The sequence below is a fragment of the Octopus sinensis genome, linkage group LG9, assembly GCF_006345805.1.
Source record: "Octopus sinensis linkage group LG9, ASM634580v1, whole genome shotgun sequence".
Classification (NCBI taxonomy): Eukaryota; Metazoa; Mollusca; class Cephalopoda; order Octopoda; family Octopodidae; genus Octopus; species Octopus sinensis.
This window is the reverse complement of record NC_043005.1, coordinates 32,170,046-32,183,534: the sequence shown is the minus strand read 5'-3', so window position 1 is coordinate 32,183,534 and position 13,489 is coordinate 32,170,046. Positions and strand designations below refer to the sequence as shown.

General features: G+C 36.5%; 1 protein-coding gene across 1 annotated transcript in view; it reads left to right on the top strand.

The window, feature by feature from the left end:
- Positions 1 to 1,304: 1,304 nt before the first annotated feature.
- The window catches only part of LOC115215616 (BTB/POZ domain-containing protein KCTD5), a 57,678-nt gene continuing 45,493 nt past the window's right edge, over positions 1,305 to 13,489 (top strand). Inside the window, exon 1 of the mRNA XM_029784842.2 lies at positions 1,305 to 1,539. Coding sequence (XP_029640702.1) covers positions 1,339 to 1,539 — 201 coding nt within the window. The 5' untranslated portion in view covers positions 1,305 to 1,338. The remainder of the gene's footprint in view (positions 1,540 to 13,489) is intronic.

Below are 13,489 nucleotides of genomic sequence, written 5' to 3'. Positions count from 1 at the left end.
GTTTATGAAAACAGTATCTTGACATTATTATTTGTGTAATAAGAGTAGAAGGAAGTGTATAATTTTTAACTTGTGTATGTAAGCCATACAAGCGAATATATTTATACATATACACCCACCAGACACACATTACATAAAGAAGCAAAGGAAGAGCACAGTGAACATAACCCCACTGGATTATCTCCCTTACTACATCACTGTCTTTTTGACTGATTTTGTTTTTACCGTTTTTATTTTCTTCTAAAAATTAATTTGTTTTTTGTCTGAGGAGAATATTTTTCTGCTCTGGGGAAAGATATTAAGATTCTGTTATATTAAGAAAAATTAAATCACAACTACCTTTAATTTCTGTTATAAACAGTAACCATCCTCATTTACATCGCAGAAACAGAATGGTTCTTTGAATTAACATTCCCATTTTTTTTTTCTCGCAAAGAATATAAAAGGAAAAATAATAATTGTGCTGAAGAATAATTGTAGAGAGGGTAATGAAGTGATTTATAAGATATACGTATTTATAAATAGTCTTAAATGGAAATAAACGAAGTAAGAACTGAGGAGAAGAAACAAATTCCAAACGCATTCAGAATTGAAGTGGGAAATTATTAATATTTCAGGTTCTGGAAGAATTTTAATCGAAAAAATACAAGTATCTAATCAACAGTAAATAATTTCATATTTCGCTGATTAATTTTATACCGTTTGAAATAACATTTCCATTTAATCTAACAAGATTATAAAGTCATACAATTAGTATTTATCTCGGGGAATATATTTTCATGTTTATTAGTAACATGAAATAATGATTTATTTTAATTAGACAAAACGAAATTTTTGAAATGGGAAGAGGGCAATGCTGATTGATTAATTTCTGGAGTAATTCAATGAAGCGTTGTAGATCGGAGGTTGAAATTGAACTCGGAACGGTGAGGTAGACACAAGTGGATGATGTAAAGTCTGTGGGCCCGGGTGTGATGTGTGTCAAGAATGATTAATAAAAATAGTTTAAGGTGGCGAGGAGTTGTAATATTTGGTTGTGATGAGAAACATGAAGTGTATGGGTTTATTTGGTTTGTCGGTGAAAGTTAAGAAGAGAGGAAGTGAGATGTGGAGAAAAGAGCTGTGATAAATAGCAATAGCAACGCCTATAAGAACAACTACAATAACGACATCGAAAACTACAACAAGAACATTAATAATAATAATAATTGCAGCAGCAGCAGTAACTAGTGTCGGCCGTAGTGATATTATTAGTGATAATAATAATAGTAGTGATATTATTAATAATAATAATAAAGTGAAGTAATTAAAGTGAGCCAAGGGAGAGCAGCCAGGAAGATGGCGACGAACGAATCAGTTGCGAAAGACTGCTCCAGTAATACAAGCAAACAACAACCCGCTCGATGTCGCAAGAACGAGTGGGTGAAATTAAATGTTGGTGGAACAATATTTATGACCACTCGAACGACATTATGTCGCGATCAGAAGTCATTCTTGTACCGGTTAATACAGGACGAGCCGGATTTGAACTCGGATAAGGTAAGAAACAATGTGTATGCCTGTAGGCACACGCACCTACATGTACTTATATACATATTATTCCATGTCTATACAGTATACATATCTATATCTATCTATCTTTCTATCTATTATCTATCTATCTATCTATCTATCTATCCATCTATATATCTATCTATCTATCTATCTAGCTATCTATCTCTCTATCTATCTATGTTTTCTCGATATTATATATAACATACGTTTCTCTTGCATTATATATAGGTATATATTCTACTACAATATAGGGCTTGTATATATTACCATACAATACATACGCATGCACATGTATACACCACTGAAATTTATATGCACATATTTGTATAAATTACTGTATAACGTATACAACACGATATGTATGCACGCGCGCGTACAGATACACAGACAGACAGATACAGGAACACAAATATCAAGAAATATATCTCAAACACAACATAATTGTCTCTGTTATATCACTATGTATGTATGTTGTATATATATATATATATATATATATTATATATCACTTTTTCTCTCATTCTATGTGTGTGTTGGTGTATGTATGCGCGCACACATACACATATATAAGGTGCAGACATTACTCTGTAGTTAAGAAACTTGCTTCCTTAACCATGTGGTCATGGGTTCAGTCCCACTGCATGGAACCTTGGGTAAATGCCTTCTACTATAGCTTCAGGCCAAGGCCTTGTGAGGGAAATTGGTAGCTGATAGATTTTATATAGATATATGTATACATATAATTTTGTGTGTATGTATGTATGTATGTATGTATGTATATATATATATATATATATATATATATATATATAATTTTATATGTATATATATATATATATTATATATATATATATATATATAATTTTATATGTATATATATATATATATATATATATATATATATATATAATTTTATATGTATATATATATTTTTTACACACACATACACATAGGCAGATTGGAAGTCAATTGAAAAACATACAAAATCATCTCCTCTAATGCCCTCTCAAAGGATCTTTATGTTTCAAGTTATTTGGTGACCCTACCTGTGCTGGTGCCACATAAACAGCATCCAGTCCACGCTGTAAACAGGTTGGCATTTGGAAGGGCATCCAGTTGTAAAAATCATGCCAAAACTGATCTCCCCTGTGCTGGTGCCACGTAAAAAGCACTGAGTCCTCTATGTGGAGTGGTTGGTATTAGAAAGGGCATCCAGTTGAAAAAACTGCACCAGACGTCAGTTGTAGTGCAGTCTTCTGCCTGGTCAGTTCCTGTCAAAGTGTCTAACCCATGCCAGCATGGAAGGTAGATGTTAAATGAGGATGATGATGATACTCCAGCAAAATTTGCTTACAAGTTTCTCTATGCAAGACATTTATATGAAACTTTAAAAAATTAATGTCATTAATGCAAGCCATTTGCATTAAATTTGTCCAGTAAAAGAGAGCGACTGCATGCAAAAATATTGTTCCTCGAGACAGGAGCGTCTGTATGAGATGGAGAATAAAGATCTCTAATTGCTTAAAAAGATGACATAATGACAGCAAGAAATCCCTCCTCAAAGAGGCACTTTTAGAGATAAACTCAAACTCTCCCATAAAAGGTAAGGGTAGAAAGAAACCAGGATGGTGGAAAATATAAAAATGAATCCTAAAGCCTTCTATAAGTTTGCAAAAGAATCTGTCTCAGTGCACTACAAGATAGTGTCACTGTTTGAAGGTGATGGCTCACTAATTGTAGACCCCACGAAGATAAGTAAAGTGTTAAATGAACAATTTAAAAGTGTCTTCACCTCTCTAGGGGAAACATGCAAATAAGCAAGACTCATAAGCTATTCAACACTGCAGATCTATGTGGGAAAGAGGCAACCATCAATTACATCGACATAAAAGAGAAAGATGTAATATTGGCTGTTGATGAGATGAACTGGAACTCAGCAATGGGGCCAGATGGATTTCCGACATGTTCTTTTAAAGGCATGCAAGAGAGCTCTCACTACTTCAGATGTTTTTACAGAGTTTCTTTGCATGTGCTAAATTGACCAAATTGTTAAATGAGGGTATAATATACCCTGTCTGTAAAAGAGGAAGCCGAGCAGGTGCTAAAAATTACAGGCTTATCTTTCTGACATCACATGTTAGCAAGGTCATGAAATGCATTGTCGGAAGGAGACTGATCACGTTCCAGGAAGAGAATAACTTGCTCACAAATATACAACATGGCTTCTGTCCAGGAAGAAGCTGCTTCACATAGCTACTACAGCATTACGACTGGGTACTGAAACAATAGTTCAACTACTCAAATGTGGATGTGATATATCTCAACTTTGTCAGTCTTTGACAAAGTTGATAATAGGGTGATATGTCACAAACTGTGTGACTTTAGTATCACTGGAAAACTGGAAGAGTGGCTGCATGACTTTTTAAAAGGCAGAAGTCAGATAGTTGCAGTCAATGGCACTGTCAGTGAACTGTCTTTGGGAGAGGCATTAATTCACTGCAGAATCCCTCTAAGAACTGTAGTGGGACCGTTACTGTTTGTAGTGACTCTCTCAGACATGACGTCAGGCATTCATGTTTGAGGGAACCACCACATGTGATATAAAAGTATCACAGGTAGTCAAGGACCCTGATAACATACTAAAACTGCAAAATGATTTGTTTGCAATATACAAATGGGCTGGTGAAAATAACATGCAGTTCAATTCTGAGAAGTTTCAAGCACTCCACTATTGGCCCACAAAGAGAATACAATCAGAATACACAGGACCAGGGGATAGTGCAATCCCAGAATCAGTTGGTGCATGACCTAGGAATCCATACAAGTAATGATGCAACATTCCATGTGCGTATTACCAAGATGGCAACACTTTGCAAGTGAGTAATTGGATGGATTCTGAGATCATTCAGAACCATGAAAAAACAATACCTTGCTACTCCTATGGAGAATTTTTGTTTTCAGTTGTCTGGATTACTGCTCTCAACTGTGGTCACTGCAGAGCATCAAACTAGTGTCAGAACTTGAAGCAATCCAGCACCACTACACAAAGAAGACTGACTTGGTGAAACAGATGAGCTACTGGGAGAGGTACTCTACTCCCTTGAGAAAAGGCACGAAAGATATACAGTGATATAGATATGGGAGATCCTGGGAGGTCTGGCTCCCAACTTTGGAACTGTAGGCTATACTAACCACTGAACAGGACAGCACTGTATACTACCAAAGATCACATCTTCTCTATCTTGAATCAGGACCCAGTACTTATAACAGCTTGGGTTTCAAGGATCCACAACTGTTCAACATTCTGCCAAACAATCCCCTATTACAGAGAAGTTTAAAACTTGTTTCCTTTGCCCTTTATATTGATGACCTTGTTCTTATAACTGAAACTGTGGAACAATTAGAAAAGAAATTCTAGGTGTGGAAGCAAAACTAGGAATCACAAATGGACTCAAAGTTAACATAGTTAACAAAGTTTTAGTGAGTAGGAAAAGAAACAGAACTCTGCCTCCATCAGGGAAATGGTCTCGCTCAACATATAGAAAAGGAGCTGTTATGAATTCCATATGATGTACCCAATGCAAACTATGAACTTACAAGAGATACAGTGGAAGATAAACAGAGATTACACTTTGTATGTGGCAGATGCTCAGAAGCAATAAGCACTAAGAACACATGGGAAATAAACTTTGTCAAATGCTCACAAAGTCTTGTAGGTTCCATACAAGTAGTAAATAGCTTCTCTTAGCTAGATGACCTAATTTATAGTGAATGTGTATGTATTGAAAGTACAGTTGTTAGAATAAGAACAGGCTTGAGAAAGAGCTATTACCTCTGTTGGTAACAAAAGGTTTTATTTTCAGAATGAAAAGCAGATTGTAAAAACATATGGTGTGTATGGATGAGGACAGTTGTATAAAGAAGGTCAGATCATGGAGTTTTTAACTTCACAGAGGTGATGACAAAAGGACTGGGATGACTGATGATATTTGATACTTGAGAATATTCACCTGTCTTACTAAAAATGAAGATCTAGAAGCGCAATGTGTGTGTGTGTGTGTGTGTGTGTGTATTTGCATAACTGGGCTCCTTGTTCAATTTCCTCATCAAGCTTTCCCCACTACCCATTATCTTTATCACTGACCTTGCCTAACTGCAATATTCTGCTGCTGTAATTGAGGACAAGACTGCATATTTCATCATCTTTTCCTATGATATCAGTTATCTTCCTCACGACTTTGAGCCATTTCATTTGACATCCATTTTTCATTCCTTACATTTTCCCTCTCCACTCATATTTCACATTGATCATCCTTAAATGTCACCACCATACATTTCTCATTCTCCCTATGCACTATGACTGTCTTTCCCCTCACACTCATGCAACTTATTTTTCAATAATTCTTTTCTCATTTTCTCATCCTTCTCCTCCCTTGTGTATCTTTATTACTGTTCTGCAGCTTTTCACCACTTTCTATACTGTTCTCCCATACTTTTCCTTAAATTCATGTATCATAGCTCACCTCTCTACCCTTGTCAATTATTTACTTCATCCATCCAATCTAAGATCGTTGACATAAGTAAATGGACATAGTGATTGAGCAAAATAGGTGTCATTTATTTAACAATATTCCAATGTATATTGGAAATGATGTCATCATCATCCATTTTATGTTTTGCTGAAAGTGAGAAACATTAATTCCCCCTGCCATCATCCAACCATAGCAAGATACCTATACCTGACCCTCTGTCATGCTTTAGACCAGTCATGGGCAAACTGCAGGTTGCAGCCCATAGGATTTTCTGAATGATATGCCTAATGGAAAATTACCTTGAATTTTTTTAGCAAGATGTGCTATGACCCATGTGGCCCATTTCTTGAAAAAGGTTACCTATGCCTGTACTCTCAACACCTGGCATAAAACCATTTCCCGCTAAAAGGTTTCTTTTTCTCTTTCTATGTCTTGCAAGCAACCTGGTGACTTTTATTTGTGCCAGTGCTTTGCAAAAAGGACCCAGTAGATTCTGTACATTGTTTGTTTGGTGTTAGAAATGGTATCTAGCTATAGAAATCCTGCCAAAGCAGACACTGAAGTTTGATGTAGTTGTTTGGCTTGTTGGATCCTGTTAAACTATCCAACCCATTCCTGCATGGAAGACCGACATTGAACAGTGATAATGAAACCAATCACTTCCAGTATGTAAAAGATATTTGGAAACAATTATATACACCTGACATACACACACATCTACATGAAGAAAAGAATTTTTATTCATGTCATTTTTATATCACATAACAATGTATCACTTTAATTTATTGAAATATTTAATTCTGAAAATGTTTTAACCCTTTAGCATTCAAATTACTTTGTCAGTTGTAATGCTTATTTATTTGGATTGTTTTGAATATCTATGCACTATCTCATAGCTTTGAGATTTCAATGATGTGGTTCTTCATTTTTAAAATGACATTGTAGAGTAGGTGTGAGAGGCCAGATCTAGCTGGTTCGAAGATAATAGGTAGAATATTTTAAATATTAAAGGGTTAATTACCACCATTTTAAATAGTTTGTTAAATTATTCTGTATTTTGTAGATTCTTGTACAGTTAATTTGATATTCAATGAGAATTACCATGATACTATATGGCAGAGTTGGGTCATTATTAGATAATGCTACAGATTTCAGTAAAATTCCAGTTTGACCAACTTCAGTCACAATGCTTTAGTTGGCCTGCGTTTATGGTAGAAGACTCTAACTGTAGAGGGGACTTGTGGTAACATTAAATGTAGCTCCTCATGATTACAAGGCAAACGTCTTTACTGTCAACCATGTGTGTGTATACATATAGTTGTATACATATAAAATGTTAATGTTACTTTCGAAACAACACCCATCACCCCAAAATTCCAAACTAACCCACTTTTCAGTTGAATTTACAGGGAGTAAATTTAAGGCTATCATGTTCACAACTTTTAACTGTGACCTCCTTCTTGCAGAATCAAGTCTGTCTTGCCATGGAAATTGTAATTTGATTATATTAAGAAAAATAAACAAAGCGGTATTTTCTATGACTGGAATGGTGCTGAGGAGAGAAAGTAGAGGCCAAAGTTATCACTATACTATTTCTTATGGCTTTTGTTTTCGTTTTCAGATTATTATTTATTAGGTCACAAACATTAAAGTTAACTGTGAGGAGTGGTTGCAGGGAATATCACTAAAACAACAACTGCTTATGTTGTTGTTTAGCCCCAAGTCAACCTAGACCCAGCAGATCTATAATCAAAGCCATTTCGGCTGTCACTATCTTCAGTTTTTGTAGTGTTGTATTGAACTACATTATCAAGTGTCACCCCTCACTTATCAACATACGCAAACACACATATGACGTGTTGGTATATCTCAGGCAACATAGAGTAGAGTAAGAAAACTGGACAATGCCTTTAGTTAGGGAAGACAAAAAAGGAGATAAAAGAAATAAAGCCTATCATCATCATTTAGTGTCCATTTTTCCATGCTGGAATGGGTTTCAGCTTGACAGGAACTGGCAAGGTCAGGGGCCTCACCAAGTTCTATAGGCTGTTTTAGCTTGGTTGCTACAGCTGGATGCCCCTCCTAGTGTGAACCACTTTACAGAGTGTACTGGGTGCTTTTTATGTGGCACCTTCACCAATACTCTTATGTTGCACCAACACCAATGCTTTTTACATGGCACTATCACTAGTGCTGTTTACATGACCCCAGCACTAGTGTTTTTATGTGACACCAGTACCAACACCAATGCTCTTTATGTGGTACCTTGATTTTAGGATATCAGTTCTGTTGTGGTGGGCAGGTCTTCTTGAATACAACAGTGTGCCACATACTTTGGTCCTCTGTCATCTCCTTTGTAAAGCTCAGTGTTTTGAGATCAGCCTTCAGTACTTCATCCCATATTTTTCTGGATCTCCCTCTTCCACAATCTCCCTCTACTTTAAGTGGTCAGCACTTGCTTATGCAACTGTCCTCATCTATCTGAATCATATGATCAAACCAGTGCAGTCTCTTCAAATGTCGACAAGACTTTTAATCATTGGTTTAGAACTTTCACCAACTTTATAGATTCACTTCCAGGGCAGGAAGGTAGAATTATCGATAACCTCAATCTTTTGATTAATTATGTAGAACTGAAATGTATACAAATACATTAGTGAAGTTAAGAACTATGAACAAGTTGTAAATACAGTAAAGAGTGTGTATATTAAACCTAAGAACATCATAATGACATGCCATCTTTTGGCCACAAGAAAACAAAAGCCCAGAGAATCTCTAAACTTACATGAACTCAAAATACTAGCGAAAGACCATGACTTTGTTGCAGTGAATGCTGAGCAGTACTGATCTGAAATGATTCATTTTGAATCAGATAAGACAAAGACTATTAGAAAGCAAAAGTGTTGACCTCAGTACAGCTTATGATCAAGCACGTTCACTTGATGTAGCACAACAGGATTCCAGTGTCTTTTCAAATTCTGAGTGTGCCAACTTCAGTCCAACAGCACCCATTGTAGCCAAGCCAATTGATTACTCAAAACCAGAAGAACACTCTGCTGTGAACCAAAAAAGAAAACCCTCTCAATGTTGGTTTTGTGGCTATTCAAGATAGAAATATGCCACCTGGCAGAAGTGAACATTATTGAACCCAGTAACTCCCCTTGGAGATCACAAGTGCTAGTTGTTCAAGAGAAAAAGGCGAAGAATGGTGATTGACTATTCAGAGACAATTAACACATACACAGCTTAATGCCTACCTTATTCCTAAAATCGATGAGTTAGTAAACACCATCGCCAAGTATAAGGTCTACAGTACTATAGACTTATGTTCAGTATACCATCAAATTCCTCTATCAGAGAAAGATCAATTCACTGCCTTTAAAGCTGACAGTAAATTATGGCAGTCTATAGGATGCCATTCAGAGTAACTAATGGCAGTGCATGTTTCCAACATCTAATGGATGACTTTGTGAGTAAATACAAGCTGCGAGATACATTCCCATTCATAGACAATTTAACTATATGTGGGAAAGATCAAAATGACCATGATAAGAATTTAGAAAAATGTGAAATAGCAGCAAAAAGTGAGGGGCTCACCATGAATGAAAAGAAATGCATTTACTCAACAACAACTCTAGTCTTTCTTGGATACTGTATCTCACACAATACTCTCAGCCCTGACCCAGAAAGGCTTGCTCCACTCCTCAGTCTTCCTACACCAACCAACCAGAAATCATTAAAACATATAGTCAGTTTGTTTTCTTATGCTAAGTGGATTTCCAAATTTTCTGACAAAATATATCCTTTCAATAATGTATCAAAATTTCCTCTAAATAGCCAACAAGTAAAAGCATTTGAGTCATCGAGGATAGAACTAGCTAATGCTGCCATTCAAATAGTAGATGAGAACATTCTTATTTACTGTTGAGACGGATGCTTCGAATTTTGCTATATCTCCAACACTAAATTAAGATGGAAAACCAGTTGCATTCCATTCTCGCATGCTACAAGGTAGCAAACAGCACCACTCCTCTGTTGAAAAGGAAGCCCAAGCAATTATTGAATTAATTCATCATTGGAGACATTTTCTTCTAGGTAGACATTTCACATTAATTACTGATCAATGTCCTGTTGCATTCATGTATAATTATAAAGTGACGAGCAAAATTAAAAATGATAAAATTTCGAGATGGCGCATTGCATTATCTCCATACCCATATGATATTCACTATCACCCAAGATTCAGTAATATCGTTCCGGATGCATTCATAAGGGTACGCTGTTCAGCAATCAGTTCATGTTCACTTCATTAGTTACATGCAACATAGTGCCATCCTGGTGTAGTACGCCTTCATCATTTCGTCCGCAGTAAAAATCTTCCATATTCGTTGGAGAACGTGAAACAAATTTGTAGGAATTGCTCTGTATGTCAAGAAGTGAAGCCACAATATTATAAACCAAACTTAGTTAATTTAATTAAGGCCATGCAGCCATTCAAGTGAATTTCAATCAGTTTCAGAGGCCTGATTCCTTCCACGAAGCATCCTAATCTTCTAACAACTGTTGACGAATACTCTCGGTTTCCGTTTGGTTATCCAGTATCTGACACATCAGCTCAGACTGTGATAAGATGTTTTATAGACTTGTTTCCAGTTTTTAGTATGCTCAGTTATGTACATTCCAATCATGGAACTACCTTTATGCCTACAAAATTGAGAGAATGGCTCCTTAGTAAGGAGTAGGATAACACCGTACAATCCTACTGAGAACAGTCATGTAGAAAGATATAATGGTACTATTTGGAAACCAGTACTATTCTCTTTGAAAACTTGTGCCCTTCCAGTATCTTCATGGGAAACCGTTCTTCCAGACGTGTTGCATTCAATCAGATCTCTACTTTGTATGTCCACCAATGCCACTCCTCATGAACATCTCTTTAACTATCAAAGACATTCAGCTACAGGAACATCTATGCCATCATGGCTTCTCAGCCCAGAACCTGTGCTTGTGCAAAGGAACAATCACACTAGCAAGATACGACCAAAGAATAGGTTATTCAGAGTAGATCAGAAGAGATTCTACAAAGAAATAAATGGAGAGTATACAGATGAAAAGTTGATACCAGATAACATTGAAGGTCAAAGGTTTTGGAATGATATCTGGAGCAAAGACAAGGAGCACAAGAAAAATGCTGAATGGTTACAAGAACTGAGACAAACAGTAGTCTGTCCTAGTTAGGGAAGTGAAGGAAATCAGCAAAAAAATGGGCAACTTGAAGGCCCTAGGACCAGATGGAGTTCAAGGCTACCGGATCAAAAGATTTGGTGAATGTCCTGCATGAATAGCTGCACAACTCAACACCTTGTTAAATGCTAATCAAGTAACACTTGAGTGGTTGACAATGGGTAGGATAGTGTTGTGCTTGACAAACATCGAAAAAGGCAATACAGTAGACAATTACAGGCCAATATCCTACTTGCCACTTATGGGGAAATTATTGACTGGAATAGTCGCAGAGTCAGTGTAAGGACATCTGGAAAAAAATGGAGTCCTACCACATGAGCAGAAGGGTTGCAAGCGTAAGTGCAGAGGTACCAAGGATCAACTCCTGGTAGACAAAACTGTACTTAGAGACTGCAAAAGGAAGAAAACTAACTAAGCCATGATATGGATCAGTTATTGTAAGGTGCATGATATGATCCCACATTCTTGGATTATGGAATGTATGAACCTATTTAGTATTGCATTGAATATTGAGTGATTGCTTGGAAAAAGTATGGCGAAGTGGAAGATGGAACAGCATATGGAAGAAGCTTAGGGATAATAGAAATTAGGAGAGGCATCTTCAAAGGGGAGTGCCTGTCCCCATTGATCTTTGTACTATGCATGATGTCACTAACACTGATTCTGAGGAAAGAAAAGCACTTGTTATTTGTGGATGACCTCAAACTTTATTGTAAAGATGAATCCCACGTCAATTCCCTTGTTGATATGGTGTATACTTTCAGTGCTGATATCAGAATGGAGTTCGGACTGAAAAAGTGTGGTGTGTTAGTCTTGAAGAGAGGCAAAGTCAAATGTATGGATGGGTGATACTGTCAGGGGAGGTTATAAAGCAGATAGGGGAGACAGGCTATAAATACTTGGGGATATTGGAAATGGATAAATTGATGGAGAAAGAAATGACAGAAAAATTTAAGGTGGAGTACTTGCGCAGACTGAGACTGATCCTTAAGTCAAAATTAAACAGATGGAATAAGATTGAAGCTATCAACACCTGGGCAGTTTCACTCCTTAGATATGGAGCAGGGGTAATCGCATGGACAGTAGATGAACTAAACAACTTAGACAGAAAGACAAGAAAGTTGCTGACTAGATATGGGATATTCCACCCAAAAAGTGACACAGACAGAACCAAGTACATCAAATACAGAATAGACAACACATCAAAAAGTGACAAGTGCAGAATTTGTGAACAAAATGGTGAAACTGTATTGCATATTACTAATGAATGTAAGGTATGCAATAAGGAAGAAAGAAAAGTCGATAGATATGACAGGTGGTAGTAGTACCAATAATTGTCACAGCCCTGGAAACAGTGAGTAAAAATCTTGAGAAGTACATTAAACAAATAGGGGCTGCAATAAGAGTGGAGCACTTGCAGAAAACAGCACTGCTTGGAACTGCTCGAATAATCTGGATGGTGCTCAAAATATAAGAGGTGTTACCTTAGTTCACTGGTAGTGAACAGCTGACACTGTAGTACATCTCCAGCGTTAGAAGCTGTGCAAAGACATTAAAATAATAATAATAATAATAATAATAATAATAATAATAATAATAAAAATAGCAGCAGAAACAAATAAGGGGTGTTACCTTAGTTCACTGGTAGTGAACAGCTGATACTGTAGTACATTTCCAGCATTAGAAGCTGTGCAAAGACAGTAAAATGATAATAATAATAATAATGATCCTTTTTACTAAAGGCACAAAGCCTAAAATTTGTTGGGAGGGGACTGGTCGATTACACCGACCCCAGTGTTTCACTTGTACTTAATTTATTGACCCCGAAAAGATGAAAGGCAAAGTCAACCTTGGTGGTATTTGAACTCAAAACATAAAGACAGACGAAATGCCTCTAAACATTTTGCCTGGCATGCTAACAGCTTGTCACTTAAATAATGATGATAACAACAGAAACAACAATAATAAGGGGAGGGATTCTTTGGGGTTTGAATAATTCATCCCTGGAAACATGAGTGCTTCATTCATCATTCTTAAACAACCCTTATTCAGGAACCTTTTGAATGGAATAGGCTACTTGACCTGAAGAAACTTCTAACTGGGCCCCACTTGCAAGGTCATGCACTGTTTATCTTGATATGAGGTCACTATGTTGCATA